This window comes from Nyctereutes procyonoides, unplaced genomic scaffold (genome assembly GCF_905146905.1).
Source record: "Nyctereutes procyonoides isolate TBG_1078 unplaced genomic scaffold, NYPRO_anot_genome, whole genome shotgun sequence".
Classification (NCBI taxonomy): Eukaryota; Metazoa; Chordata; class Mammalia; order Carnivora; family Canidae; genus Nyctereutes; species Nyctereutes procyonoides.
Genome location: NW_026575051.1, coordinates 52,178,888 through 52,204,263, shown reverse-complemented (window position 1 = coordinate 52,204,263; position 25,376 = coordinate 52,178,888). Strand labels below are relative to the sequence as shown.

The 25,376-nt window shown below is 35.2% G+C and overlaps 1 protein-coding gene across 4 annotated transcripts in view; it reads left to right on the top strand.

Moving 5' to 3' along the window:
- EPHA7 (EPH receptor A7) overlaps positions 1–18,447 on the top strand; it is a 169,210-nt gene extending 150,763 nt beyond the window's left edge. For 2 of the 4 annotated variants that reach the window (XM_055330832.1, XM_055330830.1), the window contains exons 10-17: positions 348–461; positions 1,324–1,509; positions 2,113–2,174; positions 3,866–4,075; positions 4,832–4,981; positions 11,649–11,842; positions 13,080–13,235; positions 14,951–18,447. In XM_055330832.1, the coding sequence (XP_055186807.1) occupies positions 348–461; positions 1,324–1,509; positions 2,113–2,174; positions 3,866–4,075; positions 4,832–4,981; positions 11,649–11,842; positions 13,080–13,235; positions 14,951–15,065 (1,187 nt within the window). In that variant the 3' untranslated portion in view covers positions 15,066–18,447. Of the gene's footprint in view, positions 1–335; positions 462–1,323; positions 1,510–2,112; positions 2,175–3,865; positions 4,076–4,831; positions 4,982–11,648; positions 11,843–13,079; positions 13,236–14,950 lie in introns of all 4 variants that reach the window. The other 2 variants (XM_055330831.1, XM_055330829.1) reach the window with 1 other exon arrangement.
- The last annotated feature ends 6,929 nt before the right edge of the window (positions 18,448–25,376 follow it).

The following is a 25,376-nucleotide window of genomic DNA, read 5'->3' as shown; positions in this document are numbered from 1 at the left end:
ATATGGCTTGAACTATGCCATGATAGCAGTGAATTTAATTAAACCTCCACTCTGATAAGAGTCATGTCAGAGAATTTTGGTGATGTCTTTTGTTGATTTACTGGAAAAGCAATTCAGTTAGTAACCTATGAGCTGGATCCTATGTTACCTATAGAAGCTTGCAGATAATACCTATACGCCAACAGACTGAAGTAGTCTGTTGAAACTGCTGTGAATCAGGTGATGTGGAAGCAAGTTCACTGTTCCAAGGAGCACTCTGCATAATGAAATTCCTGGGCTGACTGCACAATAAGTGCTTTGCTTCATCACAGTCATGCTTTCTTACATCATTACAGTTAAATTTCCAGGCACCAAAACCTACATTGACCCTGAAACCTATGAGGACCCAAATAGAGCTGTCCATCAATTCGCCAAGGAGCTAGATGCCTCCTGTATTAAAATTGAGCGTGTGATTGGTGCAGGTAAGGCTGTTGTAGCTTCCTTGTTCAGCTGTTCCATTTAGCCAGGATCGAAAGTCATACATCATAATGACAGGCAAATAATTATACCTCAAGTATAGAACTTTTGCATTTACCTGAACTGTTGGAAGCAATGAGGCTGTACTTGTTTATGAGAGCTCAAGGGAAAAAAAAAAGTGAAAAAGAAGCATGTGGCACAGAGAATCTGTGCATCTTTTGTCTTCTGTTGGATTTTTAACATATCATTCTACTGGAAGCTACTTCATAATAGTTCTGGAACGTTGTTTAGGAAATGACTTAGTATTTTATTTTAATTAATATTAAATTTCTTAATATTGCTGAATTTTGCTGGAATATACATTTCCTCTTACTTGATTTACCGTCTTCTTGCCAGGCTTTAATTTTATCCTTTTTTCATGTATTTGTAGGTATCAGCCATTTAATTCTACGCAGAAAATTAATATATGTGACTTATTTACAAGGAATGTTATTTCCTATGTATACAACATATTTTCATAGTAATTATCCATGTTGGATCCAACTCCATTAAATTTAGCAGTAATGGTACACACGAATTCCAGACTTTTAAATCTTTAAAAAATATCCCCTTCTCAAACAGTAAAAGCAATAGCAATGTTCAGAATTTGCAAATGTGACCTTATGCTTTTGTCTCCAGTGTACATTATATACTGTATTTCAAATCTAAATGTTTTTTTCATAAAAAAGTTTGTGCTAATCCAGTTGAAAAATAGTAGTTTAACAAATAGTTTAGTAAACTTTAAAACTGTTTCTAGAATTATGCATTGACTTCGAGAGAAGAAATATTTTTGAGATTAAAATACACCTGCCTGTTCTATTACTTCAGGAGAATTTGGAGAAGTCTGCAGTGGTCGTTTGAAACTTCCAGGGAAAAGAGATGTTGCAGTAGCCATAAAAACCCTCAAAGTTGGTTACACAGAAAAACAAAGGAGAGACTTTTTATGTGAAGCCAGCATCATGGGGCAGTTTGACCACCCGAATGTTGTCCATTTGGAAGGGGTGGTTACAAGAGGTAGATATTGATCTTTCATTTATCAAGTGGACTATCAGAAATTAGTGTTATTTTGTACCTAGTTAAAAAACCAAGTTATGAACATATTGCATATTCTAAATGAATGTTTTTCTTGGTATATAACAGACTAACTTCTTCTTTTATGTTACTACCTCTGAAAAAAAAATCAGTATAAATGAAGACAGGATGAGAGTCAAAGAATAAATCTGATAGACAGATGGAGCGACTGATATTTTCATTCAGCTTCAACATCCATAAAAATGATACACTTTAGTCTTTACACTTTATATCAAGTGTCATTTTCTCTTGAGTTTCATTCATAGAGCAGGAATCAGAAGAGCACACTGACTTTGTTGTTTAATTTTGTGAATCATAAGCATCTTCCAAACAGACAGTAAATGACGCTGAGTTTAGCAGCAGCACTGTGGACATTAGAAACACTCACAGCTCACCCATTCAGCCTCTCAGAAGAGTACCATGTATTTTATCCAGGGTGATAATGGGAATATGCCTGAAGTCTAAGTTATGGTTCCTCAAGCAATGCTTTTTTCCTTATGTATACATATATATATATATGTGTGTGTGCATTTCTTTTAATTTTAGGGAAACCAGTCATGATAGTAATAGAATTCATGGAAAATGGAGCCCTTGATGCATTTCTCAGGGTAAGTAACAAAACCGTCTTCTCATTCTAAATATGCAGTCCATACTACCGCTATAGTTTGATTTTTTTTTATAGTATAAAATGTAAACATTATAAACTTTAACTGATCAGAAAATTGCTTTTAAAAAAGCAAAATAGGTTAAAAATCAGTTTCCTAGTCTGGATTAAACTAGAATCTTTTTGAGCACATAAGTAATACATTGTAGTTTAAACAATAGTTTTCATTAATATGTTCCCTCAAGTACAGAGGATACCTACCTGAAGCCCTTTACTTTGAATATATGTTGTAGAGTAACAGGACAAAGTAGTACAGAGAAAGATTAAAGATTGAGATCACCATCCAATACTGGCATGATGATCCCAATTCTGCTCTATGGGACCATTTCTATCATATTGCAATGTGAACAATGAGTGTAAAGGACAGATCACTAACATTTTGAAAATTAACAATATTTGGTTATTTTTGTAGTAAATTCTAAATATATAAACATACACAGTTTTGCTCTGAGACTTTTCTCCTACGTATATAAACACATTAACATTTTTCCAAAAGGCAAGGAGAAAATAGTCTGAGGGATAAGAGGACTTCCAGTTTTATCATATGTAATCTGGAATGATACATTAAACTTAAATTTATAAGCAATCGGAAGGTTTAGAGACTTTTTTTCTCATCTTTATGATATACATAATTATCAATTCTTTGGAATAAAGCATCACCCAGCAAGTTTATTAACTCAAACCAGTATTGTCATGCATCATATTTAAAATCCAATTGTAAATTCAGGAGAAATCTATGAGTTAAAAACAGCTTAGAAATAGATGGTGGGGGATGCCTGGGTGGCTCAGCGGTTTAGCGCCTGCCTTCGGCCCAGGGCGTGATCCTGCAGTCCAAGGATCCCGCATCAGGCTCCCAGCGTGGAGCCTGCTTCTCCCTCTGCCTGTGTCTCTGCTTCTCTCTGAGTGTGTCTCTCATGAAAAAATAAATAAAATCTTTAAAAAAAAAATAAATGGTGGCCCGTTTGTTGCAAAGAGCTCTCAATTCCACTTGCTAGTGCATTTGTTTTAGAGAATCTTTGTTGAAAGTAATATTCTCACCAACAGCAAAACAACAAAAAATATAAAATGAAAATAAAGTCAGCTAGGATAATCATTTTCTACTTCCTAGTTTCTCTTCATTTTTAATCACTTTCCCCTTTCCCTTTATATATTTCTAGATTGTTTACATGATTTTTTAGCAAAAAAAAAAAAAAAAATTTAGCCCTGACTAGTCAGGGATAAAATTTTCCATATTCCATTCCCTATCTTTGCCTCAAAAATCTTTGTATACTGTTGGATCTGACTAACCTGATACTATTTTTAATCAACACAAATGGCATCAATCTAAATAACTAAACAATTACCAAAACTCTATTTTGTATTCTTTGAAGGTCAGTTGAATCAGCAGCTGTTTTGTTTTTTTTTTTTTTTTACAAATGTCTGTATTACTGAGGGGGGCACTTGGCAGGATGAGCACTGGGTGTTATGCTATATGTTTTCAAATTGAACTCCAATTAAAAAAAGTCTGTATTATACAGAAAATTAGTTAATAATTCCTATTATACTATAGTAAATGACTAGCATGCAGACAGTTTTCACTGCAGTTTTTTCCCTTTGAAAGTACAGTAAAGGACTTTTATTCTTGTCTTCCTGTAGAAACACGATGGGCAATTTACCGTCATTCAGTTAGTAGGAATGCTGAGAGGAATTGCTGCTGGAATGAGATATTTGGCCGATATGGGATACGTTCACCGGGACCTTGCAGCTCGCAATATTCTTGTCAACAGCAATCTTGTTTGTAAAGTGTCAGATTTCGGCCTGTCCCGGGTTATAGAGGATGATCCAGAAGCTGTCTATACGACAACTGTAAGAAAAAAAGTCTCTTACTGCACCTCTTCATCTTCCTAAGATTTTCCTACCAAGAAGGCAGGACTTAACATGAAACTAAACAGGAGAAAAGAGACCAATTGATCTCAGCTTTTTGTTGTTGCTTTTTTTTTTTTTTTTCCTTTTGGAAGAATCATTGCTGCTTTTCACTCTATGTATAGACTAAGAGAAGAAGTGTGATAAGAGTAGCAACATGTTTGTCCTGTATCAAAGTGTTCCAATATATAATATACAGTTACGCAATATCATCTAGTTGCTAGCTCTCATAATTGCAGGAGAGAAATATAGTCCCATTTCCAATAAATATTTTCAAAGAATATGAACTATGCTAATTCTTATAACTTTTGTGAGATTAAAAAAGGAAAATATGTGAGGATTTAAATTCCCCATATTTCATTCCATTTTCATAATTATGCTGCCTGATTTGTCATTGTCTTTCCACTAGACTCTTGCCCTAAGACCACCAAAGGGTCCATTAAATTGAGTTGCCTTAAAATAATAAAATAAATAAATTAATTAATTAATTGAGTTGCCTTAAAAATGAAAACTTGTGGTGATATTTTAAAACTAGATTAGTAAGTTTAAATACACTTAAGAGAGATTCAAGATGGATAGATGCGATACTGCTGAATTCCTAACCAATATACAAATGTTTAACTGTAGCTATATAGTTTTGCTATAAATGATTTATAAGTTATTATGCATATTTAAAATTTCAATATCTTTTTGTAACAGGGTGGAAAAATTCCAGTAAGGTGGACAGCACCTGAAGCCATCCAATACCGTAAATTCACATCAGCCAGTGACGTATGGAGCTATGGAATAGTCATGTGGGAAGTTATGTCTTATGGAGAAAGACCTTATTGGGACATGTCAAACCAAGATGTAGGTGTTACACTATTTAAACAAAAAGGATTTCATACATTGATACCCATTGTTATTGGAACATGTAGGTAACGGCTCATAAAAAAGAAACATAGAATTTTTAAAATATGATTGCTGAGTTTTCAGTTATTCCCACAAAAATTACTGTAAATTAGTGGTTCAGTTAATTTCATTTTGAAGACTTGCTTTCTCTTTCTTTTTTTTTTAATCTTCTTGATATAATAGAGGCGTGCAAAGGATATGTCCTCCTAATAAAGATAATGATACTGTACTTGCACAGCTGTAGAGGAAAAGTCACACGAGTAAGATCATTTGCAGAGAGGAGGAGAAGGAGGCCTGTGTTTTGTCTTCGAAGCTTATCTTTCTTTTTCTTTTAATGTTCTGAGAAAACTAGTTTAAACCATCTATTGTTGGTTGATTTGATTAAATTTTAATTTCATGAGACAAACTAGAGATTATGATCAACATTGGTAAGTATTTCCTAGTGTTATTTTAGAATGCAATCACATGGGAGTACTTTTGGAAATTCCTAAAAATTCAGTGCTTATTAAATATGTATCTTGATACATACTAAGGCATAAAACATATTGTTATCACTTGAGAAAAGAAGGTGATGGCAGTTCTTAGGGTCATACATCATAGCAAGAGACCACTTATAAAACCATATAGCATAAATGCAAATGAATATTTGCTTCTCATAGGTTGAATCTTATGAAATCAGCATTTATATAGGTCAGTAAATTTCAAATACTGGCAGATTCATATAGTTCAACTTACTGAAAATAGGAGTGAAATTTAGATAAAAGTAGAGCAAGTATAAAATCTAGGAAAGTACCCTAGATTTGAACTAGAAATCTGGAGATGACTTTGGTCATAGCTAATGAGAGGATTTTCCAAGGGGGCATATTCAACAGTCCAGGAGCAAAAACTTAGTAAAGTGTGTGGAGACCAGCCAAATAGACTCCCTGTCCTACAACAGAGATGTACACATTGGTAGTGATTTGATATGCTGATCAAGTTGGGACAAATTGATCAAAGGCTTTATGAAGGAGTTTGGAAATGGTACAAATGCATATTCCTTACGAGTAAAGACACAAGTGGTGCTTAAGGAAAGTCTATATTGCCATTTAAAGGAAGGATGTGACCAGCAAAGTGGAATAATGAATTCTGGAAGTATTATAAACATGCACAGCAAAAGAAGGTGAGTAAGGTTAAAAATGACTTATTTTTCAAAAAGAGGTCATAAGCATTGTTATATCAAATCCATATTTGGGTTTTGTTTTGTTTTGTTTATTAGAATTTACCATATCAAATTCCTAAAACTTGTAGATAGTTATCTTTTGACAACTAAAATCAGATTGTTTGTTGGTAAGGTTATTTTCAGGACACTTTCCCACAAATTTCTGAATTGCCTGAGAAGTTCACAGCCTGAAGAGGTGGAGCTTTTTAAGTCATCTAAATGTTTTGGTGTTTTGAACTGAAAGATGACATGAAACTTTTTTGTTTTTTTGGTTTTGGTTTTTGCTTTTCAAAGATAAAAGTCTAAATGATGAGTCCGTTTGGCAGAGGCAAAGTTGTTAATATTTGACAGGACTCAGTGTCAAAGATTTCATGGACTGTCAAAATGTGGGCAAACAAATCCTTAGGGCAGAGAAAGAGAAATATTTACATTCCCTAGACACTCAGTGGAGTTTCATTTCTTTTGACACCTTCCTTCTGTACCAGATTCAAACATAAAGGGAATGACAGGAATATAAGATGACTTAAATTCAAAGTTCACTTAACTTCCAAAAATCAGATAATAGAAATGGTTATAAGAAAAAAATCTTCAATTCTAATTTTTAGAAGTCCTTAAATATTCTTGTTTTGTTTTTCCTGAAAATGAAATGTCAAAAACCTATAATTATTATATCAATAATTAATAAATATTTTTGCTGATCAAATGAAATTATGTCTTCAATAACACTGACTTCTGACCTAGAATGCTTAGCATGATCTTTCTTCTTTTTTGTGATTTTGAAAGTCTGATTTAAAAATTCAGACACAAGTTCATATTAATAGTAAGAGATTACCTACACAGTTCAGTTTTTATACTGAAATTTATATTAATACTCCTCTTATAGAATAATATTCATTACTTTATACTTATGTTGTTAAAGTGCTATATGAGCAATTACATGTTTAAGTTTCAAAATGCAAATGGTGAAAAAATGGATAATTCAAAATAATTTCATTCTGGCAAAAAATTACCTAGATAAAAGTTTGGGGTTTTTTTTGTTGTTGTTGTTGTTGTTTTTTTTTTTTTTACTGGAAGTTTCTGGTAGGAGTAGTATTCCCTGGAGAACTTTAAGAGATATGACAGCCCTTCGATGCATATGGAAATCCTGTGTATATGTGAATAGATTGTATTTTGGGGGAAGTTTGCTTTCAACAGATCTAACTAGATATTATTATTTTTAATTAGCCAGGGTTGATCTATTAAGTGAGTTAATTAAATTGTTCAAATTTAGTAGCTAGGAATTTGTCAGGAATTTTAGAAAGCCTTCAAATTTCAAATGCCTTGGATCTTAAGACTTTTCATAAGACACCATGAGAAATAAACTGTAAATTGATGGTTATGTTTGTAAGCAAGTCCACAAAATTCCAGGCTGAATAAAGGGAGGTTTCTGTGATCACTCTGAACAGACAAGGGGTATTTTAGAAGTCAGTGAGGTAGTTAGTTTCCAGAAGGCTTTATTTGCATGCTAGGCAGGGCAGTGAGCAAGAAAAACTTGGGAAAAGATAGTATGCGTGTTCTGATGATACCCACATCCAAACAGGTTATCACTTGATTAACACTTGAACAGATTCTTACCGTATTTTCACATACTTACAACTTTCTTGAATTTTTACTGCAACAGAAGCAGTTAAAATTTAGTTATTTGCTAATAAAAGTGACAGTGAGCTTCCTAAATAAATTTCTAATTTTCATTAAAAATCTGCAGATGTTTAGCCTTTTCTGTAATGGCCTTTCAAAGAAAAATCTGTATGTATGTAAATTCAGTCAAACATAATAAATATTACAGAAATTGAAAATGGTCTTATTTGGCATTCTCAGTAACTATATTTTAGTTAAATCCATGTCTTAAATATTTCAAATAAGACTTTTACCCTCAATTCTTTAAGGGTAATTTTGAAATTTGAAATTCTTTATATAGATTATTTTTTTTCTGTTCATATATTCAATAAAGTCATTTCTTCTCACTTTAAGCTAGACCAATAGCTTGTTAGTTCCACTCGTAGATAGTCAGAAGGATGATAAGAACAGCTAAAGTTCCATAAGATATGGGACATAAAGATAAATTTTTAAAGTGGTTCACTAAAAACATTTTAAGAGCTTCAAAAATATAATACACTTTAACTAAATGCACTCAGTTGAATTGTGAGCCCTCTATATGTTAGCAAATTAAATTTAAATAAAAATAAATTGTGAGCACTTCAGCTTTCCTTTTAAAATTCACCACTGGTTTATGACTTTGAATTTTTTATATTATGGTAGAAAGAAAATTGTGATTTTTTTGGCAAAACTTGCTATCATCCCATATGTGGGGTCCAAAATATTTAATTGCATAAAATGTGGGTCATATATTATTGTAAGGTTAATGGAATGGAAATGAGCTTGAACAAAAAACAAAGTCAGTCTCATTAGATCACATTTTAAGTTATTACAGGCCCATTATCATGGAGTCTTTCTGTATTCATTTTTCTCTTAATTACAATGATCATACTATAATAATACTGAAACACTTTACAGCAAGCAACTTTTGTTTTTATGTCTAAGTTTTTCTTTATAATATATACCAAAGAAGTGCTCCCTTTATAAATGTCATTTACCAAAAGTCACTTCCTATTAATCTGGGACCTATCTAGAATTGGAAATTGCTTAACATTTTTCTTTGACTTTTGTTAGAATTAAGGCCAGACCTGGATAAGCAAACCCCTGTCCAAGGGGTTTCTGGTAATTTCACAAAAAAATGTTTTAAATGAATTCTGTGAATAATTACATAATGCTCTAAGAAGTGTAGGTACAACCATTTTACCTGTGTGCCTTGTTGTTTCCAAGAATGTATAACTATTTGCAGAAAGTGCTTTGTATTTTCCCAATTGCAATGAAATGCAGCTAACCAAACAAAAACTGCAGAACCTCTAGATTCAGTTTGTGCCTTCATCATCACCCATCAGCAGGTTTACCCTACAAGGGTATGTATATCTTGGATTATGCCAACCTGTGTCCTAGAGAAGATGAAGGTTCCAGGCAATTATCTCTAGTGCTCCTAGAGGTAGGTGCATGATTGCTAATGGGAAATTTAGAGTTCTTAAGTCCATTCCCCACCCAAAGCATCTCTTATTTTAAATGCCATCCTCAGCTGCTGTTCCTTTAAAAATGTATAAACCACTGAATCTTTGAAAGCCAGAAGTTTCATTTTGTGCTGAGATAAATGTTTCCTGCTGTAGTAATAGGAATCATGAAATTCCTATAATGCAACAGGACTAACTCCAGAGGGTTCATTAACTCAACCCTGTAAGAATCACTTAATGGTACTATGTTCATTGGGACAAAGACTTAAGAATATATTGTGTTCAATGGTGAATTCTAAATGTTTTTATGAAGGCTCGGAGAGCTGCTGAAGAGTATTAATGTCAGGAGAATCATGATAAGATTTAGATTTACATTTTATTTTATTTTTAAGTAATTGCTACCCCAAACTGGGGCTCAAATGCTCCAACGACTGAGCCATCCAGGCACTCCTAGATTCCCATCCTTAAAGATTATTTACAGGGCAAGGAAAAAGGAAAGATCACTCTACATGCATTGTTCCTTTCTGGACATCTGAAGACAAACTACAAGAAGGGACATAGATTAGAAGGTGGTTCAAAATAATGACTGCACTAATGTTATGAGCATGGGAATGGAGTCCTGTCAAATCAGAAAGAGACTGCTTATGTTCAAATACAAACAACCACAAATATAAGGAAAGCCACTCCTTTCCCCATAAAAAAATGGTTCTCAATTGTTTATTATTTGGTCATTTTCAATATGTAAATTTTTAGAAATTGTTAACTTTGCTTATTCACAACTTAAGCCACTATTTAAATAACTTAACCCAGCTTTCCAAAGTACAAGTAAACTGATGTGAGGACATACAAACTGAATCAGGGGAGAATTTCACCTGAGGATTTTATCATACAATACTTTTCAAAAATTACTATAACTAATTTATTTATCTTTTAAATTGTATCAATTTGCATACAAACATAGATTTTTCTTAAAGTATACTTTTTTGACTTTTCTCGTACAAAGAATTTCCTGTAAAAATTGTTGATCCAGCTACTTTATTCATCCCGTTCTGCAATCTTTTACATTTTAATATGCTATTCTTGAATATCAACAAGCCTCTTAGGGATATGTTTCCCTACAAATATTAAGCTAATCAACATTTCTTAAAGCCAGCTTTTACTCTGCCTACATTTGGCTTTATTTTCTTGAGAAACTCAAGATTACCTCTGTTTCTTTCTAGACTCACCTTTTTTTTTTTCATTTCTACTGCTATTTGTCAGTCAGTATCAAAGAGGATTTGTTAATCCCCCTTGATATTACATAAATATTTTACAAGTCCTTATTTGTGTTGCTTACCTTCTTAATTATTTTACTGTGCTGCTCAGATTTATAACAATTTCTGATTTTTAAGATCTATTTTTGCTTCCCATATAAATACAAGGAATCGAGTCTGAATAAGTAGCTTTCAGACTTTTTGATTGCCGTGTACCAATATCTCTGGAAACTTACTTTTCATGAACATTCAAAGCTTGATTCAGTGTCTTAGACTGTTATTAGATATACATAGAAAGTGACGTGCTCATAAAAGTTCAACAACCAGCACTCGGAGTGGGAGAGCCCTGATTTCTAACCTTCCTGATTTCCTGGTTGTAACCCGCACTGTGCCCTTCCCAGGGCTGATTTCACTCTGCTAGTGTGAAGTCACTAAACTTGGACATTGGTACATTCACCTTCATTGAGCCACCTGTTTACTACTTGCTCTGGCATACCATTGCAGATTATAACACTGTACATTTCAGAAGTTTTATAGGCTCTGTATTATTTAAAGTAATAGTGTTCTTGGTAATATTTTCTATGATAGCATATGCACGTACTTTAAGATCTTGTTTGAAAGTGTCATTTGTACCCTGCAAAAAAGTGAAACTTTTGGGTCGTCAATTCTGGGTAACTTAGACCACCCTCTTACAACCTGAAGAATTCAGACATTCATAGATAAATATGTACACGTACAACCATATCCAGGTAAAATGGTATCAGAAAATATTCCTTTTTCGAAATCTCTGGGATGACACAAGTTTTTTTTTTCTATCTGTTGCGCCCTGGGGGACTTTAATCACTGCTCCTAATTGCTGAATTATCAAGGAAGTGTCATGGTGTCATGCTCTTCATGCACCTCTTAATTACATATTTAACGTTCATGGGTGTTTGGGAATAAAATAAGCAAGTCTCTTACAAAGCCTCAAAGTGTGCTTCACTCTTATTAGACGAACTACTTTGCCTACTAGATAATGCATTTTATTATAATTGAACCTCAATCAGTAATAATTTTAATGTCCCTTTGGCTATTAGGTTATAAAAGCGATAGAAGAAGGTTATCGTTTACCAGCACCCATGGACTGCCCGGCTGGTCTTCACCAGTTGATGCTGGATTGTTGGCAAAAGGAACGTGCAGAAAGGCCAAAGTTTGAACAGATAGTTGGAATTCTAGACAAAATGATTCGAAACCCAAATAGTCTGAAAACACCCCTGGGAACTTGTAGTAGGTAAGAAATACCTATGGGAAGGGAATCTGGGGGTCATTCAAATGCTCACTTAAATCATTTATCTCCTCAGTCCTAACTCAATGGCAAGTTGACATTTGTGTTAAACTATAAATCAATGTGAAGTTTATTGTGTTCATGAAGTTTTTGTTTTTTCAGATGGCTTACCTTAACTAAATTAGTGTGTAAAGAGACCTATTATTATTATTGCCTTTTGTTTTGTTTTTTTTTTTTTCTTAAAAGTTATGGCAGATATCACTGGCTGTCATTTTTAGAAGACTTTCCAAACTGGAATTTTGTGATTAGGCGGCATTTCGCATTTTCAAGTCAGTAATATTGTTACGTGGGTCTTTATTTCTCTCGCCTTACTTTTTTGCATGCTGTATTTTCTTTACTTTGAGTCTTTTCATAAAATGACTCTGGGAAGTTAAATTTTATGACAGTAGCTCAGTGTGTGATGAACAAGGCTTAGCTTACCCGTTAAAAGGAGTCCAAAATACTCCATCCATTCTCTGCACTTGGCTTGCACCATTGTGAGGAACACTAGAAATTATTCAGCTCCAGCTACCAGGTAAACCTGATGCTCATTGTGCCTTTGTGGAGGTGTGTGAGCTTACAAGGTACCCACAAGGGTCCAATGGCACAGCAAAGGTACAACTTCTCAATGGCACCACTTAGTCCAAACAAGTAGTCCACAGCCAACTGTGCTTCCTTCCTTTACTCCCTGTCACTTTTGGTGAAGCAGATGAACAAATAAATGTAGACTGATTACAAATACTTTTAAAAATATTTGGAAGACACATCTGGGTGATTGTCAGATCTAAATAAACTGTAACTTTTGGAGTCTGTAGTGACCAGGCAACCTTTAGCTTTTTTTTTTTTTTAAGATTTTATTTATTTATTCATAGCCACAGAGAGAGAGAGAGAGAGAGAGAGAGAGAGAGAGAGAGAGGCAGAGACACAGGCAGAGGGAGAAGCAGGCTCCATGCAGGGAGCCCGACGTGGGACTTGATCCTGGGTCCCCAGGACCACACCCCAGGCTGCAGGCGGCGCCAAACCGCTGCACCACCAGGGCTGCCCAACCTTTAGCTTTTTATTAACTTGTTTGTTTATCTGTTACTATAACACCCATTAGGATATGTAATTTTATTCTTTATGCTCTCATTTTTGTATGAGCCAAGACATTCTTTCTTTAGTTGTTGATGAAAAAAAATTTCCTTTCTGTTTCATTTGTGTCTAGGCCAATAAGTCCTCTTTTGGATCAAAACACTCCTGACTTCACTACCTTTTGTTCAGTTGGAGAATGGCTACAAGCTATTAAGATGGAAAGATATAAAGATAACTTCACAGCAGCTGGTTACAACTCCCTTGAATCAGTGGCCAGGATGACTATTGAGTAAGTTGAAACTTTCAAAACTCTATTTAAGTATATATTACGTACATTCCAAGCTTTTTACATAAGGTCATCTGCCCTATTATTAAAGAGGGGTAAGCCAGAAAATCAGAGAGAAGGTCATCTCTTTAATAAGTGCCTACTATGTGCCGGGCATTGTGCTAAATAGACCTCTGAATTTACAGTATATTTTTAGGCTCTCACAGCAATAATTTTATTCAGTCATTAGTTTTGTACACAAGGCTCAGGCCTAGAGAATGTATATATTTTCCCTGAACTGACTCAACTAGTAAGGGGTAGCTAATTTGTCTCCATAGCCAGTGTTCTAAACACACAGTAAGTCTTCCTCTTTCCTTAACCACGGTATCATTTAGATGCCTATTCACTGAAGGACCTTTTGCCACCGCAAAGAAGGATTTCTTTCACTGTGTTTGTATGACATTAAAAACTCAAAGCTTCAAACCCAATACCAATGCATCACTGACTATGTGGTCTTAGGGTATCCACTTCTTATCTCTGAACTTCAGCTTCTTTGTCTGCAACATAACTCTTATGGGCAATGAAGTTCCTCTCATTCCCTATGTGTGAAAATGGGAAACAGTTGTGGAGGTTCTATCCAGCTTAGGTTCTGTTGTGCAAAGGGTTTCACATTTTTCAGCTGATAAGGCCAGCAATCAACTGCTCTTTCCTGGTGGGTCAGGAAGTGGCACCTCCAAAATTTTAAGCATGTGCATGCTGTCTTGTTTGGTTTACTTCTGGTCATCAAGTGGGTAGAGCTAGCATAATTATACCTTATCTCTCCAAAGCAATCTACTTCCCTGAAAAACTAGGATTCTCAAAGTCTTATTGGACCACTACTAGGAAATATTATGGTACTATACTCTTGCTATATTTTAGCTGCTTGCAAACACCTAAGCTCAACCTCTGTGGCTATTAGGAAAGGTAGAAGTGCACACACAGAGACACAGTTAGTTGGTGTCACATTTACACTATTAAACATAGAAAGTAATTTTTTTCTAAAATTGAGTTAAATGATTGAACAGGACTGGGGTTGAGTATGCAACCAATAATATCTGCTCAGGATTACTACACGGTAATTAAACTCAGTATAAATCTTCTGTGATCGTCGAAGATTCTTTTCTTTTTTAAAGATTTTATTTATTTATTCATGAGAGACAGAGAGAGACAGAGAAAGAGAGGCAGGGACACAGGCAAAGGGAGAAGCAGGCTCCATGCAGGGAGCCCAATGTGGGACTCAATCCCCTGTCTCCAGGATCACACCCTGGGCTAAAGGCTGAGCCCCTCGGGCTGCCTGAAGATTCTTGATTCTCACATTCATACTGTATTCTTTTGTGACAATTTAAAATTTTAGACTTCACCTAGGTTCAAGGATGCAATGTTTCAAATAACATTTCCTGATCTTACCTTAAGTTAAGAATAATTTTAAGATTGACAATTCCATATACAAAATTTCAAATCAGTTTAAAAATGACTTATTGCGAACTGAGAGCCTGAGCAGTTAGGTTCTTGCAAAGGAGCACGCTGATACAGTTTGCCAGTCTGACCCACGGCAGGAATAGGATCATAATACCCAAGCCCACTAAGATAAGATCTGTTTGTTCATGATAAACAGGTGATTTAATTAAAGCGCTGATGACAGTTTAGTACCAAATAAATTCTTTGTAGGGTAACTAACAAAATGCATTTGTCTTTTTCAGAGATGTGATGAGTTTAGGGATCACACTGGTTGGCCACCAAAAGAAAATCATGAGCAGCATTCAGACTATGAGAGCACAAATGCTACATTTACATGGAACTGGCATCCAAGTGTGATAAGCATTTCTCCCTTATGAGGGAGATTACGGACTATATGAGAGAACAGTACTGGCCTTCGGTATATGCATAAGAATGCTGCTAGAAGACAGTTGAAGTCCTGGGTCCTTCCTCCAGTGAAGAGAAGATCTAAGAAGCACCTATAGACTTGAACTCCTAAGTGCCACCAGAATACATAAAAAGGGAATTTAGAATCCACCACTGGTGGCCAGGAAAACAGCAGTGACAATAAACAAAGTACTACCTGAAAACATCCAAACACCTTGAGCTCTCTAACCTCCTTTTTATCTTAATAGACTTTTTAAAATGTACATAAAGAATTTAAGAAAGAATATATTTGTCAAATAAAATCATGATCTTATTGTTAAAATCAATGAAATATTTTCCTTAAATATGTGATTTCAGACGATTCCTTTTTAAAACCATTTGTGTTTATTCTTCATAAGGACTTTGTTTTAGAAAGTTGTTTATAGCTTTGGACCTTTTTAGTGTTAATCTATGACACATTACTACACTGGGTACCTTTGAAAGAATCTCAAATTAAAACAAACAAACAAACACATAGCATGATTGAAGATCTATTTCCGTCAGAACATTGGTATCCTTTTTGTGCCATTTTATTTTGTTTAATCAGTGCTGTTTTGATATCGTTTGCTAATTGGCAGGTAGTCAAGAAAATGCAAGTTGCCAAGAGCTCTGGTATTTTTTAAAAAGAAATTTTTTTGTAAAGATCAGACAACACGCTATCTTTTCAATGAAAAAAAAAAAGCAATAATGATCCATAAGTACTATAAGGCACTTTTAACAGATTGTTTATAGAGTGATTTTACTAGACAGAATTTAATAGAATGAACAAAACTCAAATTGTAGGTTCGTGACTATAAAAAAAAAAAAAACTGAGGCACTTCATCTAAAGAGTGTTGGTGAAGGCAAGTCTCTGAGAGCAAGAACTATCCAGTGTTATCTAAAATTTAATCCGAGCACATCAAGGTTTTTTTTTTTCAATATTGAGACATTAGGAAATTTAGCAGAAATAGTTGACGTATATTTTGTATCCTATTCTGTTAGCAGTCCAAACACGAAAAGAAAGAAGTTTTATATTAGAACTCCAAAGCGTGAGAAAAGGGGCAGTTCACATTTTCACCTCTCACAAACAAATTGGCTGCAGAGAAGATCACCACTGCCGGTTTTAAAGTCTTTTATTTGTGAACGCTGACATAAGAAACTTATTAACTGAAAGAACTCTTTTTACCGTATGAGGAAGAGGTGAAGGATCTGGCTTTTCTTTTTTTAAGCTTTATTTATTAAACCATATTATTTGATTACTGTGTTAGAATTTCATAAGCAATAATTAAATGTGTCTTTATAGATATTTCAGGAATGTATACATATTGTGAGTAATGCTTTCAAAGTTACGAAAATCATGAACTACCCCAGAATTGAACTGTTGTACTTCCAAAGAGAATTGGGCTGTTTATAATGATTTTAATAGAGAAAGATCCCAGGGATCGGTCATAATTGGTCTTGTTTGATAATGTGGGCATCCACAAACAAACAAATAACAGAAACAAAAACCTGTAAATGTTCCTTTGTAAAACTTGTAAATTTTATTTATACTGTCTTGTTTTGTACACACATTTCTCTGTAGTGGGCTCTGAATACATTGAAAATGCACTATATTTTTCTATTTTACTTGCAGAGCATCACAAAAGAACAGGTATTTTCAGTGCTACATAATGTGTTTTCCCACATTTAGGACCAAAGATGGCTATAGAAAAACTCAAATGGATTGCTTCCCAAACCCCTCCCCACCCCTTTTTTTTTCCTTTTAAATCACTGTACAGTGTTATTTGATATTTTAATTTATTTTTTGATTGACTAGAAAAATCATTTTAATTTCACTAAAATGTTTTTTGTCCCTAAGGAAAACTAATCTGTAAAATAATTTTAATTAGCATAATACAGTCACCTAGACACTTCCATTTGTAATCTTTGTAATAGACTGTAAATATATTTTTGGAACTATAACACAATGTGCTTGAGGGTTATTTTTCAGTGTCCGCAGTGTATACAAGTGTTTATACTAAGTACAGCACTTTACAATTCTAATCAGTAGCATTGGCCTTTGAGAGAATGAGTGAAAGAGTTTGAGTGAGTGTTCCTAATTCCGTTTGGATTCTAAACTCACTAATAATGAAGTTCTTTTCCTGTTCATAGCTTAAGGTGCTTATTTTTTCTATTAAAATTAAATTAACAAAAAGCCATTCTAGAAATAGAAGACATAGTATGGTACATGCAAACGGTGTCTTTCCTGCTTTTTTCTAGCACTAGATTTATAGTTGAGTAGTCTTTCTTGAGTAGAAGGGCAGAATAAAAGTTTTTTTGAGTTTTTTTTCAAAAATAACTTTTTTCTTCAGCAATATACCTCATCTGCCTTAAATTTTTTACAGCTCTTTACAGGGAAAGGGGAGAAGGGATGGGAAAGACACACAGCACAATAGGAAGTGTATGAATACATCACTCTCTCGTTCGTAGGTTTCTTTTCCCAATCAACGTTATGATTTTGAAATACATGTATGTGAAACAAATATTCAGAGAAAAAGAATTAACGTTGTAATGCTGATTGTAATACTCTCTTCCAGAAAGAGACGAAGCGGTATAATGATAAGAATGTACAACTTGCACCTTGAAGTCTTTTTTTGATAAATTAGTGCTCAGGGGAGGAAAGGTAGAGAAAGCAAACGTCAAAAATAGAATTGAGAAATTATAAAAATGCAAAAGGAAATGGCCTCCTTGCTTTAATAGAGCCACCTTTTTAAGAATGCTGTCTTCACACTTGACTTGTGTTTTGCATTCAGTACTGAAATAAAAGTAACTTTTATTACATCTGAATCTAACATTTTCTCAGCAATTGATCTGGGCCTTGTTTACTAGAACTGGTGGTTTATGCTTGTCAGAGCACTATTAGTTGAATCATATTGTATACTTATGTAATCTACATTAGCTAGTACTATTTAGGACTATATTTTAATTGCTCCTCTTATCCGTGTTTTTAAGACAATTAAAATGGTGTAATTCACCTCTTTTCTTTTTTTAATTTAGGTAATGCTAATATTCTCCCTTTTGTTTCCCGAGTAGCCAGAACTGGGCTACTCGCTGATGTGCATGTTCAAATAAATTACTGATGTGTATTTTTTTGCTCTATGTGGAGAAATCATGGGGAACTTGGGGCGAGATGTGCTTTTTGTTGGTTGAATTTGTCCCTCCTTGCCTAAGAATTACTACAGGGGTCATCCTTTTATAAGGACAAACTGCTTTTGAACAGTGTCTTCAATGTATCAAGCACAAATAACTCTTTCTTCAACACGAATCATAAGTCTCTTTTTACCAGCTTAAAATAATAAACGAGTCTATTAGACAATGTAAAGAAAATCCTGTCTCCAATCATTGGCGGGTTCCTTTATGTCCTTTACTCATTTATTTTATTACACAATATCATGAAAGGAGATGTCTAGAGTAAAGGTTTCATTGAAACATTTCAGTGGACCAATCAGAATATGAAGAAAATTAATAGCCACTGATTCCCTTCATCCTTTTGCACAGTGACTTAATTCCACTTTAATTATTACAGAATAACAAGTTAAGACTGTATCTTCAAAGAGCCCTGCTATCAAGCATTTTAGTTAAAACCTTTATTGTTCTTTTTTTGCAACTGCACTTACATGATCCTAACCAGGATATATGTGTGTGAAAGGAAATATTTTGTCATCAAATCGGGACAAATATTTTAGACACTTGATATAAAAAGGCAACCTGGGGAGTTTTTGCATTTAAGATGCTGCAGGATGCAAACATAGGATCCAGAGCAAACAGAAAAGGTGAAGCTCGGTGGTCTGATTGGGTCGTTTGCCATTGACACCGACTCAGTGATCATTCCAACTTGCCCCTGCAATGCATTGAACTAAGCGCTCCCTATTCTGCAGCATCGCTAATTTAAGCCCTAGACACTCTTAACAAATATCTAAACATGCTTCCAAAAATGAGAGTAGACAAAGACCAGATAAGGTGCTACCATTGCTGATCAGTTGTGATGCTGAGGTTCAGGCAAGGCTAAGCTGAAATGCAAAGTTGAACCTTGAAGTCTTGGCTATCCCTGACTGTTCTACAGGCAAAGTTCTTGTGAAGTTCACACGGTGAGAATAATATGGCTCAAAACACTGAGGGGCAGTCATGTGATGATTTAAAGGACTGGATTCGTAAGTAGTACCAAACTACGCTCTCCTACCAGCACCCATTTCTCTGCAAAATCATAAAGCTATTAAAGATACACAAGTTCTATCACTGGGCAAAAAAAGTAGATGTGAAACTCATGGTGATCACCAGTAACAACCTTTTGTTAGGTATTTTTAACTCCTACCTTTACCATTTTGTTTTACATTATTAGCTGCAGTGAAAACTCAGTATCAATTTTGAAGAAAGCTGCTGAAAGGAAGACAGGTAAAGCAAAAAGGTGATTAAATTCCTGAATGCAAAAAATCGTTAACTAACTACTGATTCTAACAAATGAGAAAAGAGTGCATGGTGACTGGCAAAGGTCCAAAGTGCCCTAACGGAATGCCATCCTTTTGGTTTAGTGACAGTGTCCCCTCAATACCCCTGTGTCCCTGCTCTTCTACCTCTGGCTCGTACATCTCAACTTGAAGAATACAGGCAGGAGAATATAATATTTCAACAGGAATGCTTCTGTGAGCCTCATCAGGTTTAAGTGCTGTAAGGGGATATTTTTTTCAAGTTCAGTGATTGAATGTAATTAAATCTATAATTAAACAATAAAAGACCTCTTCTGATTGACCTTGAGGTTAAGAGAAATTTAATTAATTGATCTAATTTAATTGGACCTATTGCACAAAGTTTGGTAAGTAGCAATAAGTAGCTCTAGTGTTCTGTAGGTATGTAACAGCACTAGGAATTCTTTGTGTCTAACAGTAGTAGGGATTTCTAAATTTCCAAAATTTGATGATTTGGAGATAGTAACAAGTGAGGTGTTATCTATTCAAAGGCTCCATAAATAACAAAGCTCAATCAGATATAACCTGCAGTGTGTGTATCATCATTTCGAATATCCCAAGGTTCTATTGCTGAAAATTATTCTTGTTTCCCTTTTGAAATCTACAGCCTTTAATTGAATATATTTGTGGATTTTATATCTAAATAAAGAATGCACAATATATTTTGAAATGAGCGTTAGAGATCTTCATTAAAGATACTCAGGGGCACATTTATTTTAAGTAATGTTGGGTCTGGCTTAGTAGAGAACAAACCTATACCGTTCAAATCTCACCTTTCTCTATGTAACCAAAACTAATTAAAGACAACGACCGAACAACAAACTAGTAAAACAAAAAGGGAAAATTAAACTATATATGTAGAACGAGTGTTCAGGGAAGTCATATGCTTCTTTTAAAAATATTTTGCAATGCATAGAAATGAGGCACCCAACTCAAGAATGCTTTTTAAAAGTGGTGCGAATTTGCAGATACTTACTACACTGCTAGGCTAGACTCTGAGGCAAATTAAAAGAGGAAGTCCTAAGTTTAACCTGCTATCCCTCTTGACAATTTGCTAGAGGTACAGACACTGCTAACATTAAAAACTGGATAGAATATGAGGCTAAGATGTGCTCTTTCCTAAGGAAAGAGACCCACACATTTCTTCAGCTCTGACATTTGCACAAGTGTTTTCAAGGCTCTGCTGGGCAGGGGGTCTGCTGGTCATGCATTATTGTGATTCCATGTTTTCACTAGATCTTTGCCAGTTGCACACCAAGCTCCATGTGTGTTCACCAGAACCCAACGTAACGAAGAATAAAACAGGAACCTGATGCCACAAGCAGACCTGCTGAGCTCTACCTGACAGGTGGATGGGAGTTCAGGCATGGGCTTTCCTGCTGGTTCACTGACTGCACTCATCCAAATGAAGTGCTGCCTGTTAGGTCAGGTGTGGTGTGGAGCCAGCAGAACCCAGAGCAGCTAAACCTCCTCTGATCCACTGACAAAACAAAGCCAGCAAACACCAACTAATGCTACCCTTTAGATAAGAGGCAGGGATAAATGACAGGAAGCCAAGGGAGTCAGCTAGGAGACCCTGAATTTAATGAGAGAAGCAATGGAGAGCTGTTGACAATTCCCACCACAATAAGGATATGGTGGGAATGAAGTCTGAAGGACCACAGTCTGGCAGTGGTGCCTGAAATACGAATTAATTACTTTTTATTTCTGGATCAGAGCCCTAGAACATACCCTATGCCTCCATATCTTGGCTCTTGATTTTCACCTGCCCTCTTACTTTTCTAAATGGGGAAAATTCTCCAAGACACATCTCAGAAGTTCCTTCCTCCAAGTATTCTCTTCCTGACCCCCAGGAGCCAGAATTCTCTTTCCTGTGCTTTGTTTTTTTGTTTTGTTTTGTTTTGTTTTGTTTTTTGTTTTGTTGGCTGCTTGTGCTGCGGTTTTCCCACTGTGCTCTGTCAGACTATTTGTACGTGTGTCTCTCCCACTGGATCAAGTACTCTTGGAGGGGCAGAAGCCAAATGGAAATCTTTGTTTTGCGTCCTTGGGGATTTAGCAGTTTCTGGCACTCGGTAGACACTCTATAAATATTTTAGAATCCTTGAAGTGCAAATTAATTCAAATTGGCTTCTTCTTAAAAGGTAGTGAGGATCAGGTGCTCTGAAGGATGAATGGGGTGCAGTGAAGGTGGTAGTAAACCGGGTGCTGAGGGAGAAAACTAATTTCCGAGCACGGATGGCTGCTCCTGTGATAGGTTGGGGCAGCAGGATGGCCCAAGGGACCCTGCAGAGGAATGCGGACACATGGATCTGTGTAAGAAAGGGAGGCAGAAGGAGCTGATTAGCAAGCAAGACGAGGATGCGTCAAATCCAGGATCTTCCAGCTGTTGGAGAGGAGGAGGTATCCCTGGTTGTAAATAACTGAGCAAGATTAAAGAGGAACTTGAAATCAAGCAGAAGAAATTGGACTTGATGAGAGAAACAATGAAGGGCTATTTACCAATATCTTGTTTGATGAGACAGAGGCGTGACAAAAGTGGTTTTTGTTGTTTTTTTTTTTTTTTAAGGAACAGTAATCTGCAAAAATAAATGAGATGTGATTGTGACTAATTCAAAATCAGGCTTAGACAAGAGAAAAGACTCTTTTTCTTCTTCTATGATGAAAACACCCCTCACTTCCAGCTCTCTCAAACTCAAGACAGCGTCAGTAATTCCATAGTTAAATCAATATATCATAAAATTGACTTTTGTGAGCCAGCCTGTAAGTCTACTTACCATTTACATCATGAAGAGGCAGTTGTGGTAGGTGATGGCAGAGGCTTTGAAGACAGATCACAGGGGTGGGATTCCTGTCACTACCTGTGCAAAGTGGGGCAAATGACTTAATTTCTCTGTTCCCTTTGTCCTATCTTACTTGTAAAATAGACATAAAAAACACCCACTTTAAGAGTTGTCTAATTTGTGAACTGATAGTTGGAAAGTTCTCATAACAGTAGGTACTTAATACATGTTAGCTCTTATAACTTTAGAAGAAATATTTTTGTCTATATTTCTAATTATCTATTTAAAACACTAATGAACACATTTTTTGTGAATTCTGACCTAACACACAATTTTTAGAAATAAATTATGTGTTTTTGTCCCAAATTTCATCCTTATCCTTTTCTCGGTTTTTTTTTTTTTGTTGTTGTTGTTTTTTTTTTTTTTTTTAATCACCATTTAACATATCTTTCAAGTCAGGACCCAAAGAGTCAAACTTCACTCATCTGGCCATAAACCATCTTTCCCTATGTCCAGCTGATTTTACCTCTTTGATATCTCTGGAATCTACCACCATCCTCCCAGCCACTGTCCTAAGTTAGGTTTTCATCACTTCTCACCTAGACTAATGTCACATCCTCTACTCTGTTTCTCTTCCTCTAAGCCTTTTTAATTATAACTTTCAGAGTCATTTCTCTAACACGTGTCTGATCATGTTTTCCCCCAGTTTAAAAGATTTTAACGGCCCCTCACTAATTGGAGAATTGAATTCACCTCTGTAACACAGCATCATCAGTTGAGATCCTGCCTGTGTGATCTTCACCATTATCACCTCCTGCTGGACTAACCAATTTGTGTCTTTGGCATACAAAATTCTTTCACATGCCCTTGTTGTTATGATTTTTCCAGTGAGGGCAAGGGAATGTCTTTTATTTCACCTAGTAACTATTGAGCTCAACCCAGGTTTAAAGGACAGAAATAGTTTCTATTCCCATACCTCAAAGCAAGAATATGTAATTACCTTTAAAACACATATTTGACAAAAAAAGTTAAGTCTGAGGAAAGACACATAATCCCCCTCAATTCGTAATTAATATCTTAATATCATTTTCCCACTTTTTATGCATCTCCTTCAATGACTTAAATATGCCTCTGGAAACTATAAGAAAAACAGGTCATTTGGTTAATAAACATTGCATTCTGAGCTATAGTAGAAAATCACAATCTACATATCTACATGCTAATTGACATTTTCTTTCCTCTAAACATACATTTAAAATGTTGTCTTTTACTGCTATGTATTGAAGAAGTGGTGGGTAGATTTCTGCATGGCTTTATTCAGCATCTTGTCTGGAATTTGGAAAACCTCTCATTTTCCTTTACCCAGTCATATTATATTATATTATATTATATTATATTATATTATAATTATATATCCTAGATTTTCCTTTATCTGTCAATTATGTTGCCTCACAGACAGGAAGTAGAAATTTTGTCCAGCTCACATTTCTATTTCAATGTCTGGCACAGTGCCTAGCACCTAGCAGATTCTTAAAAGGTATGTGTTGAGTGACTTCAAGTCATGTGACCCTCAGGTCGGGGGCTCTGATACTCTAGCAGTTGGTCCCAACCTCATGCAGGAAGACCAATCTCCCGAACTGAGCCTCTTAATCACTCTCAGCCTACTAAAGTGTTTCTCTTTTCAATGTCACAGAAATTTCCCAGATGCTGCCCTGTGCCGTTCCTCACATAGCCCTCATCTTTATTGACCTTGAAGCTGTGTATAACCCCATTAGGAACCTCAAGACCACAGTATCACAATGATCAAAACACTTTGTACCAACACATGATCCAAAAGAAATCAGCAGTTGAGGGTCACATCTCAGTTTTTGATTCGATAAAGCATCATATTATATTTAACTAACTGCTCACAAACTTTTTTGTTTGAGAAACAGATATGGAATTATAACTCCATCGTCTCAAATTTGGACTAGTTTAAATATGGCAACTGCCTTAATATCTATTTCTTCTACTTATCTTTTACCAAATAATCGATTAAGTGTTTTACATATTTTCCTAGCCTTATAGCTACTTCTCTCTTTTGGCAAGAGGTCTGTATGGCCTTAGCACAGAGCAGTATCATGCTTAGTATTTAGCCTGTTTTCTTGACTCTAGTATTCTTAAAATGCATACCTTCATGCTTCATCATTTATTTATACATGTAAGCTGAGTTAAATAGGCTAAACACAGGCTTCTGTAATTCTTACTCTATCTCTGTTATCTGCTCCCCATGCAGGAGCAGACCCTGCTACCTGCCCAAGCAGTGTGTGTGGGAAGAGTGCTGAAGCATCTTTGCATCTGCTGCCTTTATACAGTCGGTGCGTCAATGATAAGAACCAAAATTTGTTACTAGAGACATGCATTTAATTACATGCTTTTGCCATCTTTCAGAAGTAAATATATTATCATGTTTCTTTCTGTCTTTAATAAATAGAGATTGAATTTACTATTATAGTAGTGCAAATTTTCTCTATGCATGAACTGTGGCCCTGGAGTTACTGCAAGGGAGCTTCCTTCCCATATATTTACCTAGCATTGCCTAGAGGCTGAATAAATAGTGTTTGCACATGGTAGGTACTAATCAATAATTTTGACTGGATGAAAAATGATGTAGTTGCCATGGGGGCTAAAAAAATTACAATTTCAAGTTTAACTGAAATACAACCTTTTACTTCTTTTATGATATCTCAGTTTTGGCTACTAAGTTTTAACTACCATCATATGTAACTCATATAAATTAAATATCAACGAAGAATCTTCACGCTTGGAAAGGATAAATAAGAACCAAGTTGGATGTGAAATTTAGAAACTCTCATTTTTAGAAGTATTGGCCTCAATTTCATCATTTACTGATTCCTTGACCTTGACAGAACAATTCAGATCTATGAAACTCAGTTTTCTCATTCATCAGATTGGATATATGT